The following is a 20,265-nucleotide window of genomic DNA, read 5'->3' on the forward strand; positions in this document are numbered from 1 at the left end:
TGTAGTCCCAGCTACTCCGGAGGCTGAGGCAGGAGAATGGCGTGAACCTGGGAGGCGGAGCTTGCAGTGAGCCGAGATCGCGCCACTGCACTCCTGCCTGGGTGACAAAGAGAGACTCTGTTTAAAAAAAAAAAAGAAAAAAAAGAAAGAAGGAAAGAAAGAGAGGATGAGAGGTGAGGGGAGGGGAGGAGAGGGGAGGAAGGAAGGAAAAAAAGAACAGAAAGAAAAGAAAGTTTCATAATTCTACCATCCCAAAAATGTTTGAGGTTTATAGTTTCTGCCAGCTTAATTCTGGCTAGGTTGAGTGCTCTTAAAATTTTACCAGGAAGAATCGGCCCTCTTGAGTTTAGATGAGGGAGACAAATTTTGTTTCTTTCTTTTTTGCTGGTCATGTTTCCCTCTACTTTTATTGCTTTTCTTTTCCTCTGGATGGAATATCTCTCCTTTCTCTCCAGTGGTCTCTCTTGTACAGTCATCCTGGACAAGTTGATTTCTAAGGTAGCAAGGGGTTCTTTTTACTTAGCTACAGTACAAGGAGAAATTATTATAAGTTACTGTTTGTAGAGAAAATGAGCTGCCCACATACACTCTTGGCTTTTGTAACTTGGCTTTAAAACTTGATAAATGTGAGAGTAACAATAGAGAGTTATGAACTCCCAAATGTAAACACTTAATTTCAGAGCTTATTTTTGAGTAACAGCAGAGAAAGCATAATTAACAGCAATGTACATTTAACAATAGGGCACAAGGACTGATTGTTTTCTCCATTCTCTGCACACGTGCAACATTTACTGACATCAGAGAAGTTCACAGGTCCAGAAAGAATGATTCAATTACAGAATATTTATGTTAAATTAAGAAGTATCATTTGAAATCTGCTTCCATTTTAATTATAGCTTATTTTTTACAACCAGAAATTCCTTGTCTGGTCTCTTCCTTTATTTGCAAAATCAAGGAAAATCTTTGATTATAAAAAGCAAATTAAAATCTATCTTTTATATTTTAATGTCTATGATTATATCAAATCATTCTAGTTTTTAAGTATAATTTTTTAATTTACACATATCAGACTCTTTAAAAAGACAAGTCCAACTCTAAATTGCAAAATTATTATCATCACAAAATGAAAATTTAATCTTTGGTGTCTAAACACAAACAGTCAAAAAAAACCTACTATTTTAATTAAATACAAAGGCTAAGTTTTTTCTAGATTATTTCACTAATTAGTTATTCAATAATGCTATTCAGTATCAATAGTGCTAAAATATATGTATGTTATATATGTTATGTATATGTTATATTACTCTATTTCTTTACAACAGCAAAATGTAGGATAGGCTCACAGCCTCAAGATTGTCTCTCTCTAGAAGAATAAGAAATATTAGTACATTAAAACACAAAAGGATGTTTCAGGATCCGGTGCAAAGGTCATCTGTATTCTCATGTCTACTCTGTGTTATACTATTTCTTCCTGGGGCTATGATAATTTCCTTTAAGAAACATCTCCATGGAGAATACAATTTCTATTTGTAAATTACATACTCTCTCTATTTACTCACCCACTTCCTTACCCATCATCTTCAGGTTGGAGAGCAGAATCCATGGAAGAACCCATCTCTATTGGTTCTCAGTGGAGAAAGAGGGAGGCCACTCTCCAGCGCATACCCTCCTGAGTGAGAGCCCTGTTAAAGCCCAAAGGCAACGCCTTGAGCATTAAGCCAAGAGTACAGATCCTTCAACGAGCAGATCAAGCTGCCACATGAAAACCTACACTTCTGCTACTTTTTAAAAAGCTGGTGTAGGTTCTTGGGCATGAGTCTTACCATCCCCACTGTGAGATGGCTTCGCCAAGCTACCCTGCCAGCAGTCACTTAAGTTGCCAGCAGTTGGAAAAGAAATGGGGTGGAGAGAGTGTTTTCTTCTATCCTGGCCTGACTAGGATATTGCTAATGTCTTTCTGGAAGCAAACTGGAGGATTAGGTACCTTTGCTAAATTTTTTAATCCAGAAATTAAAGCAAAATACCCTTCAGCAAGATATTCAGAGACCATCAGAAAGCTGTTTATGAGTTAGAAAGTGTTATGGGCTAAATTGTATGCCTCCAAAATTCATCTGTTGAAGTCCTAACCCCTAGTACCTCATAGTGAGACTATATTCCATTAGCCCACACTCAGCCACAGTTGGAGATAGAATCTTTAAACAGGTAATTACATTAAAAAGAGGGCTTTAGAGTGAACCCTAATCCAACATGAGTGCATGCTTATAAAAAGAGAAAATTGGAACATACACAAACACACATGCACACACACACACACAGAGGAATGACCATGTGAAGACACGGGGAAAGACAGCCATCTACAAGCCAAGTAGAGAGACCCTCAGAAGAAACCAACCCTGCTGACACCACAGTCTTGGACTTCCCATCTCCAGAATTGTGAGAAAATAGATTTCTGTTGTTTAAGCCACTCAGTCAGTGGTACTTTGTTGTAGCAACCCTAGGAGACTGATAGAGGAACCAACAGCTTACAAAGGCAGTAAAGTCAGCCATGACCTTAGAACTGAGGTCTAGAGCAGCTTTTGTCCTTGGCACATCACTGCACACATGCCTGTGCAACCACACGCCTGATGGTCTGTACAGGCCATCCCAGAATCAGTTCCAGCAGTGAACATAGGTAAGCACCAAACTGGAGGAATTATTCTTCCTCCTAAGTATAAAGGATCTTCATTTTTGCTGAAGGACTAATACTTGGTGCCTAAACACCTTATTTGAGTTCCTAATCCACAACTCTGAATCCCAGACCTGCTGCCTGCATTATCCCCAGTAGCCTTCCAAAGCTGGCATCCAGGTCTCCACATCCAGCAATTCCTTGTCTGGTCTCTTCCTTTATTTGCCATGCACTCCATCACTAACTCCATCTGAGGGCTGGCTGGCTCTGGGTTTAGAAGAACTGCTATGTATTTTCTGTTCCCCATTCAGTTCCTTGAACCTGAACAGGACAATGTTGAAGGCAATGTAAGTTCTAGCATTCAATTATCCAATAATTTGTTGAATTTCATTCAGAAATTTGTCCACCACTGATTTTTACATAATTTTTAAGCTAATCTCAGAGAAAGGAAGACCCTTTGCATCCAGAAAATTATTGCAAAGCTGCTCCTTTACAAGCAATGTAGATAATCATAGAGGCATTCGAAGTCACTAAGAAATGAAGTAAGCAATGAACAAGTTTATTTAGACTTCTCAGTTTAAAATCAACTCCTTGTTGCTTTTATTATCAATGGAAAACTTGTTTTCAAAATACTATGATGGTAATAATGTAAATTGTTGTTTGTTAAATGGTTTTTTCTCTGTTGAAAAGCTTATATCTATTGTTTTTCCTTATTGTTTGTTGGCACCTTATTTGTCTGGGAGAATTTCATTCCTATAAATAAAAATGGATTGTTTTATAATATGCTTTTATGCCATATTAAAAAACTGAGATAACCATAGACACTTCCACATTTTATTCAATGTGCAAGCCTCATTAGAAGGAAAAGTTGTAGGAAAGGAATAAATTCCTCTTAAAACTTCACATAACTTTCTTTTAGGTCTGTTACAAATAGTAATGGACCTATTTAAAACAGGAAGCTGAGGATGATGGCAGGGCTTTATCAAGAATGGTACATGAGCAAAAATAATGTAAAGAAACTTAAATAGCCAAAACCATCTTAAACTGCTCTTGTGATCTGGAGGGAAGGGAAGCTTTTCTAGGAGGAAGCTGAGGAAGGATATTTTTAATTCCAAGAGGCTTTCCCAGGTATTGGAAAAAGAAAACAAAAAATACCGTCTGTCTAGTTTGCCGTGCTATTTACAGAATATTCTTTAGATATTTATTTTATTTTTTAAAAGAAATCTCTCCACATACAAATTGCTCACTAATGTCTGCTCAAGAGTAAGTTAATTATGTCAGACTTAAGAATTTGACTTTTAAAATCAAGTAAAAAAAAATGACACCTTAGGAAATAGAATTTATATTTTTATCTTAAAACAAGCTCAGTTTAGAGGTGCCTGTTTACAAACTTTCTTCATTTAATTGGTTTTTTTAATATGAAATAGTATTTCCAGAACTAATTAAAATTTTGTTCTAATGAATATTCAAGACCAAAATATGTTATCTTTGCAGTACAGTATATAGATTTTTAAGTCATCCATAAAGGTAATTATATTTTTTACATTCTTAAAAAGTCATATATTGTTATTGATGTCAAATGGGTTGTTTGTTTCATCTTAGGCCATGATTGAGGAGGCCATCACCAGAGCTGAATCTTTCTCAGTTATGTACACACCATTTGCGACAAAAATAAGAGCTGATAAAATAGAAAAAGTAAAAGATGTTTTCACAAAAACTCATCCTGCATATGCAGAGTATATCTACACAGGTAAGATTCAATATCTTCAAGTTATCAGCTGATATTTTCTTTCCAATAAAACAAATACAGGGTTCTTTCTGGTTTATTAGTTTATTGCTTCTGTTTTAGGAGTACACTGTTTTAATCTGATGACTTGAAATGGAAAGTAATTTTTAAGGTTTTAAATAAGGCTAGCCTTATAGTTCAGCACAATATTTCTTGCACTTTCTTTCTATATTTTAAGAAGTAGGGGTAAAACCTAGAAAATCTAACATTTGAAAAAATGGAGGAATGACCTGTGGTAAAATGTCATCTTTCCCTTTATCCTTTATTGGTAAAGGATAATCAGATGATTATAGTATTTTCCTGCTGATGGATTATTTTTCCAGTCCCTACTATTTCTACTTTTTCCCCCATCTATCTCATACCTCAAACCTTCTCTCCTTATGCTCTTGAATCACTGGTATTCAAATGAGATCTGGAGAGCTAAGGGTCCCACAGAGGACACAACCACTGGTATGATGTTTTTTCCCTTTTTTCATCTTTGGAAATCACTTGTTCTCCCGTGTTAAGAAAATCTCTAAATGCATACACCTGATATCGCATCCTTCTATTCAGGCCCCTTCATCCCTTCTCTCAGAACTTTGGGGCTGAGTCGCTGAAGTATAATGTTAATAATGTACTCTATTATTGATCACGCTTAAGGCGCCAGACACTCTACATTCATTATCTCTTGTTATTCCCATAATCTATGAGATAAGGTGCTTCCCATTTAGGAACAAGAAAACAGTAACCAGAGAAGACACATAGCTTTTACAAAGATGCACAGCAAATTAGACAGGCCTTGAATGTGAACCCATGAACATGCCATCAAGCTACACTATTTTCATGTGACAAAAACATTAAATGTGGGTCCTATGGATTTCATATTTTTCTCCACATTCCCTCTTGCTCTTCAGAAGAAAGATGTTAAATAAATCCCACTAGTGATGACCGAATAGTAAATCCCTAAGGAACAATGGTAATTTGAGGGCAGAGAAAGGGAAGAGAAGAAAGCACAATACAGGCCATAGTAACCATTTGTGCTGATTGAGCATTTCATAAGAAAGTAGGTTAAAAAAAAAGTGTTTGAACTCATATTTTTTGTTAATTGCTACAAATTATTCATTACTCTTATGGGTATTTAAAGGATTTTTTGGAGGGCATACACTAGCAGCACATAAAAGTCATATCTATCTAGCATTATGGAAAAATGAGTCCGATGCAGTTGTTTGCATTTCCACTCCCAGATCCATTGGTAATGAAGAGAAATTCATTGAGGAGATCACCAGTTTGCCAATTTCTCTTCTGGTAGAATAAAGTTAGTTATATTTAACCTATTTCACAGAGCAGTCATGAAGATTAATTAATAGTTCAGAAGCACCACTGCCAAGAGTTTAAAAACAATAACAACATTAATGAGCCAGACTCATGTCTCATGTAATTCCATCAAACCTGTTATCAAGATGAATTATGATCTGTTGGCAAGACGATTCATGCTAAAGAATCTTACACTTTGGGAGAGAAGATAATTATAAGTTACTAATGATTGTTTCTATTATTTTATAATTACTAACTGCTAGAGTATGCTAGTGCTATATGAGAATCTTGATAGAAAAGACAGCTTCTGGAGGAGGAACGTGAGATAGAGAAAGGAGTCTAGAATTTAAGTTTCATTGAGACTGAGAAAGTTCTTTGCTCTGTGGAAATTGCGCTTTGGCTAAACAATGCTACTGCATTGGTGACATTATTTACCTCTGTTGCAAATTATTAAAGGGTTTCCCCAAAGCCATTGCTGGAATAATGGTGAAACAAGTGTTACTAACCATATGTGCACAGTCTCGGAGGTATAACTGTTTTTCCCCTAGGCAATTCCAAGGTGGCTGAGGGCACACAGCATGGGAAGAGGAAAGGTCAGGTGTTATTTTTAGCTCTGGATGTTTCTCCCAGAAGATGCAGAGAGGTATTTAGAGCTGTATCAGTAGCCAAAGGTAATAGCTAAGAAGTAAGCAACATAAAGAGAGATAGGGCCTAGAAGAGTAGACACTTTGTTTTCTTGGCAGTTTCCAAAAACCAGAATCCTCTGGTATCTTTTGGCTGTATCTCCACTCATATTTCATCTTGAATTGTAATAACCCCCAAATGTCAAAGGCATGGCCAGGTGGAGACAATTGAATCATGGGGGCAGTTTCCCCCATACTATTCTCATGGTAGTAAATAAGTCTCACAAGATCTGATGGTTTTATAAATGGGAGTTCCCCTGCACAAGTTCTCTTGCCTGCTGCCATGTAAGATGTGACTTTCTTCCTCCTTTGCCTTCCACCATGATTGTGAGGCCTCCCCAGCCAGTGGAACTGTGAGTCAATTAAACCTCTTTCCTTTGTAAATTATCTAGTCTTGTGTATGTCTTTATTAGCAGCATGAGAACAAACTACTGCATCCTCCTATTATCAGCCTTGTAGATAGAATTTAAGAAGCTTCTATCCTGATGAAAATTTATTCAACTGTTTATTGTAACATGTATTCATGCAACCAGTATGACTAGACAGTCACACAGCAGATGTGTGCAAACATAAGAGTCTATAGGTTTTACCTACCTATTTTCTCCTTTGCTCTTCCCAGAGCCAAAATATATTGTGTCTCATCCCAGGGCACTCCATATAATCCAGTCGTTTCTAAAATTAATCTATCTTTAGAACCTATCTAACCACATTCACCAGTTTCCTTCTTCTTTTCATGGGTTTTTCTTCTCCTTGTGGTCTGGTTTAGCTTTTATAGAGCTCAAGCATACCCCATGTCCAGAAGGATCGGTGAACACATGAGGGAGACACCCTCTTCTCAATCTGTAGCAGGCTGGTACAGCTGCTTATCAGATGGCTGGTGCTACTTGAGATCAGCTCTGGTGTCTTGAACAGGACCTCATGGATTCATTTATGTGGCCCATTAAGTGACTCAAGACACCTACATGGATTCTCCATTCTGTTTATTAGTGTAGTTGCTTCTTCATATGTACACCAACCACCCTTACCATACCAGTTGGCCCAAACTAGAGCCACTATCTGAGATTTCCTCTTACTGCTGGACGGCTGACTTGTGAACTCAGCCATTTTCTGAGTCTTACTCAATAAATCCCCTCCATTCCAGAGGAGACTGGAAGTCGTCATGGCCCTCTCTTCAACTGGCTATGTTACTCTGCCCCAGCAAGCCAGGACCCTTAGGACAAGAAGACGATCTACAATGGAGATTGGGGTGGGGGTGGGGGTGGGGGCAGTTGTTCATCTATTTATTTATTCAGTGAACATTTATTTACACAGTACTCTAGGTGGTGCTGAGATTATACCTGCTCCTAAGAAAGGATCTGACTTTAGTAACTTATACTTCAGCATGAATATTTGACTATATTTTTCCCTTTTCCTAGAGATAATTTTCATCTAAGACCAAAGCTCTAATTGTGGAGTAGAAGGCTGACTCTAATTAAAAGAATTAGGTAGGATAAATAGGGCAGTTTGAGAATAGAGGTTGTTGCCACTTAATATGGCAAAAACTGGCTAGTTGTTTACCAAACTTTTTATTTATTTATTTATTTATTTATTTATTTATTTATTTATTTATTTATTTATTTATTTTGAGATGGAGTCTCACTCTGTCACCAGACTGGAGTGCAGTGGCATGATCTCAGCTCACTGCAACCTCCGCCTCATGGGTTCAAGCGATTCTCCTGCCTCAGCCTCCCAAGTAGCTGGGACTACAGGTGCACGCCACCACACCCAGCTAATTTTTGCATTTTTAGTAGAGACGGGGTTTCACCATGTTGGCCAGGATAGTCTCTATCTCCTGGCCTCATGATCCTCCCACCTTGGCCTGCCAAAGTGCTGAGATTACAGGCATGAGTCACCGTGCCCAGCCCAAACTGTTTTCTTTTTACCTCGGTCATAAATCTAGAATCCATTTCCAGCTTCCCTTCCAGTTAGATGAAGATTTCTAACTGAGTAATGGTCAAGGGAAAATGGACAGATATAATATATGTCACATCCAGGGCTGGCCCATAAAGCCCCCCTATGTAAAACTGTCTTTCCCCATCCACTGGCTGAGTAGAGAGAAGCATGGAAAGGGGCTGCAAAACAAAAGAAGCTAGATTCCTGAATGTCTGTGTAGATGGTCACCCTCCGAACACTCTGAAAACCCACATGAACAAAAAACACAGTTATCTCTCTTTAGACCACTGAGATTTGGAGTTTCTTTGTTAAATCTGGTAACTTTTAACATCTTTATCTGCCCTGTATCATAACAAGTAGGCAGCTTCCTACTCCAACTACAGTGTATACAACAAGTTCTTGCTAACTCGATCAAATAAACACTCATCCACATGCAGCCTACTCCATCCTCAAAAATACTCAGTGTTTGTACATACATCTATTCTTCTAACTCACACTCCCCTCTCCACAGACAGCTACAGATGATGTTTTCATAAACATGTGTTTGTACCCACCCACAGAAAGATAATGTTTCCTGAGAGATACTGATGCTCCAAGAGATAAAATGCAATTATCAAGCTTTCACTGCAGCAAGAGAAATGGAGGCTATATGTAAGAATTTCTAAATTATGGAAGTCATCTAAATAAATAATCAACAGATGAAGGTCGTACAATCTGTACCTTGAAGATTTTGGATGAAGAGTCTACCTATCAAAGTTTTGCTGGAGAAGTAATTATTATCATTAAAACTTGGAGACTAGCATATTTAATTCACCCAGTGAAGGCTGGCAAGAAAACCTCCAACTCAGAAACTCTGCCCAACTTTAGATCACCTTCATCAAGCATAGATAGTGTTGAGTTTATTGCTCCCTGGTCACGTGACAGTGCCGTGAGCCCAGCACAAGCTGGCAGAGGTGCTGGTGATGAGCAGGAAGAGTAGTCACAATGGACCTCCTCCAGGCAGTATTTTCTCTCCAGTCAGCCCCCAATTCACAGTCACCTATGTCAGGGATTTCCCCAGGAAAAACAGACACAAAGGGGGAAAAGCATAAAATTAACTCATTCTGAAATGTATTTAGGTTTAAATTTTAAAAAATTTTATTGAATAAGCCAATCACATTATATATTAACTTTACAGTGATTTATCATGAGAAAATCCATTCACCATCAGTGGCAGGTATAGGATTATATTACCCATATAATTTCTATGAGACTGACGAGGGAGAGGTAAAATTCAAACCTGCCTTGTAGAATAACCAGGTTTATACATGCTCAGGAACTTACTGTGCATCCTTTGCTGTTTCAGGAATATAATAAAACCCACCAAAATCTTAAAGTCATATTATAATAGAGCTGTATTGTATTATATTTCATGGAGAAAAAAATTACTGATTTTTTTTAGCAGTATAGCTATCCATTTTTATTATTTAAGAAAAAAACCTGGCTTGATTAATACAGAGTAGTCAGGGTATATAAAACAAATAATAATTTGCCAGCCCCAGAATTTTTATGTTTTCACTTATAAAGATTTGACTTGAGATTTTTATTCATATATTCCAATGAAATAATGTAATTCTGCATAGTTCTTATTCTTGCATGGTTGTATTTTAATAATAATAAAGTAATACAATCAGCATATCCTGTCTCCTCTTGATGAAAATATCAAGATTTATTTGCTAAGTAAATAAATAATCAGTAATGGATCTGTGGTTAGTAATGTTTAATAGAAAAGTTTTCTGGATCAGATATCAATTACTTTAACACATAGGTGGATAGAGTCATATTTTGTCTTTCCAGTGCAATTTGAATCCCAAGAGTAAATATGTATGTTTGGATAAATAATATATTGTTTTAAAATAGACCTTTAAAAATAACTTTACATTGAAATTTATAACCTTGTTCTTGTTCAGTCATCATTTACCAGTAAGAATAATACATTCTTATGGTCTCTAAAACATGAAGTTAACATTTCTCATTTTATTCTTTCTTCTTTAAATTATTGTAATTTTATCATGATCAAGAGTTTTCAAACTATTTTCCTCTTTGTAACTAGTTTTCTCAAATAGAAAAAGTTATAGAATTAAACAGTCTTCATCCCCAATATTTATGAAAGTGTTAAAGTCAGGTTGGTTATAAGATGATAAATCATCTAATATTTGTGCCACAGAATTCTTCTTAGAATCAGAAAATCATTCCCAAGGTAAAGAAATCCCTCACATATGGGGCTAAATTCTCTGTTCTTAAAATATTAAAATGTTGACCTTCCCAACGGGAAGTGTGGTGCTCTGGCATTGCTCCATCTAATGGAGTTCACCTCCATGTAACCACTTCTCAACCAGCAGTTCACTTGTCCTTTTCATTAGCAGGTGATAGTGCTGTTTGCCTCTGGTCTCCATCATCCACTGCACCTGAAATCCCTGAAACTATAATACCTCTTGCTTAGCATATTGTCCTAGGGGATCTCACTGAAGAAGGCAGGTAGATTGCATTTAAAGAAACAGCAGTCAATAATCCAAAAACAAGTGGAAGTAATGTAAGTTTTTCCTTCTGCCTCTCAAGAAAGCCCATGAGTTGAGGTAGGGTAGGGCAGTTGTAATGGGGTATGTGGTAGAAATTAAACAGGTATTGTAAGTATTGTATCCGTAATGCTCAGCAAAACCTTGTAAAATGCACATGTACATAAACACGAACATTCACATGGCAGCTTCCCTCAATCTCCTTTCGTACTCAAAATTCTCCAGGTATGTCCTTTAAATTTATTCCCTCATGAATTGATGAGTCTCTTCCAGTGTCATTCTTGATGGTCTTACCAGTTTCTCAGGTTCTTACCCATCCCCACTATCTCAGCCTACATAAGAAAGTCCCATGACCATTTCCAAACAAGCAGAACTCATTTTAGCAGGTGAGGGAGTTCTCAATATGAGTGAGGTAAGTGCTCAACCGTTAACACTTTATTTTTCCTGAATCACTTTACTTATGCTTTCTAATGTAGCCTCTCTATAACAATATAGTTAATCATTAGGTGCTGCAGTCTAATAAATCATGCAGCCGAGCATTAAAATCCCTGAAGACTGAACTCTCAGTAGTATATAACAATTTTAAATTGAGAATTTTAAAAAATTTTGAAGTCAATGTTGCACAGAATTACAAATTTTTTATTTTGTAGAGTTATCTTTTATTCTTTGCATATTCAGCATCTAAATCCTATTTATTTCTCCTCGAATACTTGACTCACAATAATCTACACCTTATGAGCATTAGCATTTTCTTGATGATCTTATAGTCTACAAATAATCACTGTATTGTACAACTAAAATAAAGCCCCATCCAACCCATTTATTTATTTATTTATTGCTTTTACTAGTTTTTTTTTTTTTTTTTTGAGGCGGAGTCTTGCTCTGTCGCCCGGACTGGAGTGCAGTGGCCAGATCTCAGCTCACTGCAAGCTCCGCCTCCTGGGTTTACGCCATTCTCCTGCCTCAGCCTCCCGAGTAGCTAGGACTACAGGCGCCCGCCACCTCGCCCGGCTAGTTTTTGTATTTTTAGTAGAGACGGGGTTTCACCGTGTTAGCCAGGATGGTCTCGATCTCCTGACCTCGTGATCCGCCCGTCTCGGCCTCCCAAAGTGCTGGGATTACAGGCGCTTTTACTAGTTTTATTTTTTAAAACATTTTATGGTATCACACACATATAAAAATCCATTTTTAAATGCAGCTTAACTAATTTATTATGGAGTAAACATCAAGTCAGAACAGAAAACATTTTACCAGCTCTCCAGATATCCCTTGCTGGCCCTTTCTTAATCCCAAACAACTCCCTACCCCCTACCAAGGTAACTACTGTCCTAAAGTTTAGAGTAATTACTTTTTTACTTTACAGCATTACCACCTATCTATTCCTAAACTCTAGACTTCAATTTGCCTGCTTTGAAATGTTATAAACATGAAATCATAGAGTAGATGCTCTTTTGTATCTGACTTCTTTTGCTCAATAATTTGTTTATGAACTTCTTCCATGTTGCAAAAAGCATTAGTTTATTCATTTTCATTGCTGTGTAATATTCTGTCCTATGAATAGACAGGTCTGGTGTTGATGAAATCCCTCAGCTTGGCTAGGCATAGTGGCTCACCCCTGTAATTCCAACACTTTGAAGGCTGAGGTGGGAGAATCACTTGAACCCAGGAGTTCAAGACCAGCCTAAACAACATAGCAAGACCACCATCACTACAAAAAAATTAAAAATTAGCTGGACATGATGGTGCACATCTGTAGTCCCAGCTACTTGGGTGGCTGAGTAGGAGGGTCACTTTAGACTGGGAGGTCAAGCCTGCAGTGAGCTGTGATCACACCACTGAACTCCAGCCCGGGTGACAGAGCAAGACCCTGTCTCAAAAAAATAATAATAAAGAAAATTAAAAGAAAAAAAGAGAAAAAGAAATCCCTCAGCTTTTGTTTGTCTGGGAAAGTCTTAATTTCTCCTTCGTGCTTGAAAGATATTTTTTACCAGATACACTATTCTAGGGTAAAATACTTTTTCCTTCAGCACTTTAAATATGTCATGCTATTTGGACCTGGCCTATTAGGTTTCACCGAGAAGTCAGCTGCCAGATGTGTCAAAGCTCTTTTGTATGTTATTTCTTTCTATTCTCTTGCTGCTTTTAGAATCCTTTATTTATCCATGGCCTTTGGGAATTTGATTATTAAATGCCTTGAGGTAGTCTTCTTGGGGTTAAATCTGCTTGGTGTTCTATAACCTTGTACTTGAATATTGATATTTTTCTCTAGGTTTGGAAAGTTCTGTTACCATTTTGCAGAACTTCTACCTCAATCTCTCTCTCTCCCTACTTCCTCTTTAAAGCCAATAACTCTTAGATTTGTACTTTTGAGATTATTTTCTAGATCTTGTAGGCATGATTCATTCTTTTCTCTTTTTTTAATTTTACTTTAAGTTATGGGATACATGTGCAGAACATACAGGTTTGTTACATATGAATATATGTGCCATGGTGGTTTGCTGCACCTATCAACCTATCATCATCTAGGTTTTAAGCCCCACATATATTAGGTATTTGTCCTCTCCCTCCCCATGCCCCCCACTCCCTGACAGGCCCCAGTGTGTGATGTTACCCTCCCTGTGTCCACGTGTTCTCATTGTTCAACTCCCACTTACGTGTGAGAACATATGGTGTTTGGTTTTCTGTCCCTGTGCTAGTTTGCTAACAATGATGGTTTCCAGCTTCATCCATGTCCCTGCAAAAGACATGAACTCATCCTTTTTTATGGCTGCATAGTATTCCATTTCTAATCAGCACCTTCACCCCCACACCACTGTGTTGCTATTGTAAACAATGCAGATGGTTGTTCAGATATTTTGTGAATGCAAGCCAAACATAAGCTAATGTGGAGAGGTGTTTCTGGAAAGGTATGAACAAATCGAGTCAAACCTACATGTACTCAAGAGTGTGCATTACATAAAGGAAATCCCAGGTGGGTTCCCTGGTGCCTTATTTAGTTGGTTTAATGAGGTCATGTTTCCCTGGATGTTCTTGATGTTTTTAGATGTTTATCAATGATTGGGCATAAAGAGTTTATTTGAAGAGTTATTCAAGAGGTGTTTATTGTTGCCTTTGCATTCTGGGCTTGTTTGTACCTATCCTTTCTGGGAAAGTTTTCCAAGTATTTAAAGAGAATTGAGTGTTGTGATCTAAATCGTTAGTCCCTGAAGCCATCTCTGCATTAGGGGACACCCAAAGTCCTATAACACTGTGACTCTGGCAGACTTGTAGAGGTACCACTTTGGTGGTCTTGGGTAAAATCCAGAAGCATTCCCTGGATTACCAGGTAGAAACTCTAATTCCTCTCTTTCCTTTCCCCTAACAAATGGAGTCTATTTCTCTGTGCTGAGCTGTGGGAGAAGCTTGGGAAGAGGTGATACAAGCACTCTTATGGCCACCACAACTGGGACTGCACTGGATAAGATGCAAAGGCAGTAAAGCACTGGGTCCCACCCCAAGACCCACCAAGTCACTGCCTGGCTACTGCCTATACTCACTCAAGGCCGAATGGCTATTCAGTCCACAGGTGGTGAATCCAGCCAGACTTGTGTCCTTCCCTTCAGGGTGGTGAGTTCCCTGCTGGCCCAACTCTAGTTCAGAAATGCTGTCCATACTCCAGGGCCTGGAGAGGGGAACCTTTGGAATCTTCTTGGTGCTATGTTCTACTGTGGCTGAGCTGGCACCCAAGCCACAAGACAAAATCCTTCCCATTTTTCTGTCTCATTTTCTCATACAGAAGGAGTCTACCCCTGGGGCCATTGCTACCCAGGCTCATGGCTAGTACTGCCTGGCTACTGTCAATGTTCACTGAAGGCCCAAGAGCTCTTCAGCCAGCTTGTGGTGAATGTTCCCAGGGCTGAGTCTCTCCTTTCAGGCCACGAGGCTTCCCTCTAGCCCAGGGTGAATCCAGAAATGCTATCCAGTAGCCAAGGCCTGAAATTGGGAACCACAGGAGCCTGCTTGACTGAGCTGGTGCCCAAGCTGCAAAACAGAGTCCCCTTTACTCTTCTCTCTCCTTTCCTCAAGGAGGAGTCTCTTCCCATGGCTACCACAGCTGGGAATGTGCTGGGTCACACCTGAAGCCAGTACAGGCCTGGGTTTTACCCAAGGTGCCCAGTGAGTACTCCCTGGGTACTTCTGATGTTTACTCAAGGCCCAAGTGCTCTTTCATCAGCAAGTGTTGAATCCTGCTAGGACTGGGTTCTTCCCTTCAAGGCAGCAGGTTCCCCTCTAGCTCAGGTTGTGTCTAGCAATGTTGTCTGAGAGAATAGTGCCCTATGCTGTGGCTGGGCTGGTATCCAAGTTGCAAAACAAAGTCTTCTTTACTCACTACTCTCCCTTCCTGAAGCAAAAGGAAGGAGTCTATCCCAGAGCTGTGAGCTGCACTACCTGTGGTTGGGGGAGAAGTGACACAAGAACTCCCATAGCCACCCCAGCCGGTGTCTCCCTAGCGTCATTTACTCCAAGTCCACTGACTCCAAGCCCAGCATAGTGCCAGAGATACCCCAGAATTTAGGTCCTTGAAGCCTAGACTACCTTTCAAGTTTGTTTAGAACCCCAGAGCTTCTTTAGCCCATGGTGGTGGGGCTAGCCAGAATTCAGGTTCTGACCACTGGCATGGAGAATTCTCCCTTGGCTAGGGCTGATCTAAATGCTCTCTCCATGGATGCTGACTGGGTTCTGCCCCCATGTTGCTTTCCGTTGTGACAAGGCAGCACTTAGTTCCAATACAAAGTCCCACAATTACTGTATTCTCCCTCCCATGCACACAGAGTCTCTCTCTGCGCCACTTGGCTGCTGCCAGGGAATGGGGGAGGTGTGACATCAGCAATTCAAGATTATCAAGTACTGTAATGGCTCGTCTAACTTTTTGTTCCTATGAAAGTGTTTCTTGTATGGACAGTTGTTCAATTTGGTGTTCCCATGAGGGAGACAATCACTGGAGAGTTCTGTTTGGACATCTTGCTCTGCCTCCTCCTTCTTATTAGCTCTTTGATGTTCTTAGAAAAATCTACTTTTTAGATTTCTTCTAGGAATATTAGTTGTCTTCAGAAAGAAGGTTTGTCCAATTTGTCTGTTTTGACATTACAAGAATCAGAAGCTTCTATGTTTTTAGTTATGTAATACTTGAAATATGCTAAAAGACACAAAAATAATATAATGAATGCCTACATAATTACCACCTTATTTGAGAAATAAAACATTAAAAGTATTGTATAGTTGAAGTTCCCAAGGTTTTTCAGATCCTAATCTCCTCCCTCCCCTCCAGAGGTAATCACTATCATAAATTTGTTTATTATTCCTTTTTTATTGTAGTAAAATACACACAACATAGAATGTACCATTTTAAACACTTTTAAAGTGTACAGACCAGCGGCATTAACTACATTCACATTATTGTGCAACTATTACCACCATCCGTCTACAAAACCTTTTCATTTTCCCAAACTAAAACTCTACCCATTAAACAATAACTCTCCATTTTATTCTCCTCCCCCCCAATCCCCTAGCAAACACTATTCCATTTTCTGTCTCTATGAATTTGACAGCTCCAAGTGGAATCATATAGTATTTGTCCATTTGTGTCTGGCTTATTTCACTTAGTATAATGTCTTCAAAGTTCATCCATGTTGTAGCTGATGTCAGATTTTCCTTCCTTTCTAAGGTTAAATAATATTCCATTGTATATGTATATCACATTTTGTTTATCTATTTTTCCATTGAGAAAATCTTGGTGCTTCCACCTTTTGGCTACTGTGAAACATACTGCTGTGAACATGGGTATATAAGTATTTCCTTGCTTTCAATTGTTTTTGGTGTGTAAATTGCTGGATCATATGGTAAATCTATTTTTAATTTTTTGAGTGTCACGTAATTTCTTGTGGTGGCCACACCACTTCACATTCTCACCAGAAGTGCATGAGTGTTTCAATTTCCCCATGTTCCCATCAACACTTGTTATTTCTGGTTTTTGGTAATAGCCATCCTAACAGACATGAAGTGGTATCTCGCTGCTGTTTTGATTTGCATTTCCTTAATGATTAGTGATGCTGAGCATCTTTCACGTGCTTATTGGCCATTTTTATGTCTTCTTTGAAGAAATGTCTGTTTAAGTCCTTTCCTGATTTTTTAATTGAGTTGTTTTTTGTTGCTGTTTTTGAATTGTAGTTCTTTATGTATTCTAGATATAAATTCTTTGTCAGATGTATGATTTGCAAATGTTTCCTCCCATTCTATAGGCTGCCTTTTCACTGCATTTCCGTGACTGTTAATTAGGTTGAACATCTTTGTTGTCATTATTTGTCCTGTGGTTACATTTCCTTAAAAAATAAACAGAATTCTTAAAAATTTTCAAATTTATAAAAATGGTATTTTTACTATTTCTATATTCCTGCAATTTGCATGCTTGTACCCTTTTTCATTTGGGTTTTTTGCATAGTTTTATTATTGATTTCTTGGAGTTTTTATATTTTATCTCATTAAGAAGCTTGACTTTGCTGCGGTGACTTTTGATGAAGTGAGATTTAAATTTTAATGTTATTTTATAATTTTGTTTCTGTTTTTGTTTTCGCTTTTGTTTTTGAGATGGAGTTTTGCTCTGTCACCCAGGCTGGAGTTCAATGGAGCAATCTTGGCTCACTGCAACCTCTGCCTCCCAGGTTTAAGCAATTCTCATACCTCAGCCTGCCGAGTAGCTGGTATTACAGGCATGTGCCCCTATGCCCGGCTAATTTTTGTGTTTTTAGTAGAGACAGGGTTTCACCATGTTGGCCAGGCTGGTCTCAAACTCCTGATTTCAAGTGATCTGCCCACCAGGGCCTAATAGCTTGTAGTTTGGTGTCATATTTAAGAAATCCATCCCTGTTCCAGTACCTAGATATTCATTCTTTCTTTTCGGTTTGTTTGTTCATTCTTCTACTGTTATGGCTAGGAACACAACACAAGTTTGAATAAAGGAGTGATAGCAGGCATCCACATGTTGTTCCAGAGTTAAGACTTTTAAATTTCTACCACTAACTATAAAGTTTGCTGTAGATTTTTGATAAGTATTCTTTATCAGGTTTAAAAAGTTGTCATTTATTCATATTATGCCAGATGTTTTAACATTGTCGAACCTTTCTATTGTATCCTTTTTCTTACATTTAACTCCTTTCTGCTCTTATATTTACTATTTCTTTTATGTCCTGTTTTGGAAACTTATTCTTTTATTGCTTAATTTTCTTCACTGAATTCTGGGGTCAATAATTGTCAACACTCTTCCTCGTTTTTAGTAAAGACTATCAATTCCTCTCCAAGAATGATTTTTATTGTGCTCTAAAAATTTTGTAAAACATTTTCATTGTATTTCATCTCAAAATATTTTCTCACTTTCATTATGAAATCTTCTTTGAGCTATGACTTACTTACACAGTTTTTAATGTCTGAATGTATAGAAATGTTTAGCTATCTTTGTCATTAATTTTTAACCTAATTGCATCATGTTCAAAAACATAGTCTAAATTTTAATAATCCCTGAAATTGTTAAGGTTGGTTTATGCCCTAATATACGGTCAACTCTCATTAACATACCATTTGTGCTCAAGAAGAATGTCATTTTTTAATTGTTGAATGCAGGGTTTTTTAATGTATTCATTAGATGGATCAAGTTTGAAAATTACTCATACCTTTTAGATGCTACAATTTTTTGTCCACTTGACATCAGTACATAGGAAAAAAAAAAGATGTTAAAGTAATCCAAAATAGTGGTAGATTTGTCAATTATTCTTATAATTTGTCAATTTTCACTTTTTGTTTCAGCATCAATGTGCCTATTGTTTTAAGATCATTAATTGTGTGTTATTGTTATGTAATTACACTCTTCACCTTAATGTCAATAATTTTTTGTATTCAAATCTATTTTGTCTGATATTAATATAAATTCACTAGTTTTATTCTGATTAGTATTTTCCTAGTATTTCTTTTACACATCCTTTTACTTTCAACATTTTATATCTCCATGTTAAAATATTCTCTTAAATATGACACATCAGCTGACTTTTTTATTTATTTAATTACTTATTATGTAGTCAATCTCTGTCTTTGAATAAGTAAGCTTATTCTAATTCCTGAGTTGATTGATTGAGTTTTTCTGCCAGACTATAAGTTCCTGAGACACAGAAATCTGTCTGTTCACCATTGGCTTAAATAGTGCCTGACAAATAGAAAGTACTAAATAGATCTTTGTTGATTTCTGTGTTATGTTGGGTTTATTTCTGCCATATTATAGGCTTTAGTCCACATACTTTTTCGCTGCTCCTAACCTGCCTTCTCTCATATGCTTCAAGATTTCTTTTATTCATTTTTTCTTTATTTACAATAACATTACATGTTATTGTAACAGATATCTTAACAAAATCAGAATTTAATGATTATCAACTGAACAAGATAAAGGTCATAGAATACTTTAATGAAAATCACCCCCTAATATTATACATAATATATATTTATTCCAACCTGATATTTTCCCTGACACCATCCTTAAGTTAATTATTATGGTCATAAATGTGCTTACATAGTCAACATTTATCTATAATTATTATATACACATATCTACCAAATTTTTCTCACATTTCACTTCTTCTGAATTTTATTTCCTTCTTTCTAAGGTGCATCTTTTGGAAGTTCCCAAAGTGAGAGTCTGTTGGAAGTATATTCCCTTCATTCCTGATTGTCTAAAATGTCTCTAATTCATCCTAGTTCTTAATTAACAGTTCAACAGGTTATAAATTTCTAATCTAAAATATTGGTACCTTGAAGATATTATTTCACTGTTTTCTGACTTGTGTCATTGCTGTTGGGAAGTCAGATCTCATTCCTTTGTAGATAATCTTCTTTTATCTCTGATGCTTTTAAGATCATGTCTTCATTTGAAGTTCTACAGTTTAACTACAGATGTATCCAGGTATAATTGTTTTTTTCTTAACCTGCTTAGTCGCTGTGTTCATAATCTAAGGGGTCAAGTCTTTCATAAATTCTGAAAAGCTATCATCCATTTCCTTTGCAAGACTTTAGTCCCTGATTCTATTCCCTCATTTAAGAATTTTAACTGGACATTTGTTACTTTTATTTATTCTATCCTCCAGATCATCAAGGCTGCTTATTAAATTCTCCATGTCCTTGTCTCTGCTTCATTTTGAAATGTTCTCAGATCTGCATTCTCATCCTTCCTTTAGCTCTGTCTAGATCACTCCTTAGTAGATTCAAGATTTTCATTCCAATAATTGTTTTTCCACTCCTAGAAGTTCTCTTGAAATCTTCTTTTTTTATGTAATT

At 37.3% G+C, this 20,265-nt stretch overlaps 1 protein-coding gene across 1 annotated transcript in view; it reads left to right on the forward strand.

Annotated features, from left to right (window-relative positions):
- The window catches only part of LOC105513303 (spermatogenesis-associated protein 16), a gene marked incomplete at its 3' end in the record, with an annotated part of 232,366 nt that overhangs the window by 193,714 nt on the left and 18,387 nt on the right, over positions 1-20,265 (forward strand). The window contains exon 6 of the mRNA XM_011944144.1: positions 4,268-4,415. Coding sequence (XP_011799534.1) covers positions 4,268-4,415 — 148 coding nt within the window. The remainder of the gene's footprint in view (positions 1-4,267; positions 4,416-20,265) is intronic.

The sequence above is a fragment of the Colobus angolensis genome, unplaced genomic scaffold (assembly GCF_000951035.1).
Source record: "Colobus angolensis palliatus isolate OR3802 unplaced genomic scaffold, Cang.pa_1.0 Scaffold228, whole genome shotgun sequence".
NCBI lineage: Eukaryota > Metazoa > Chordata > Mammalia > Primates > Cercopithecidae > Colobus > Colobus angolensis.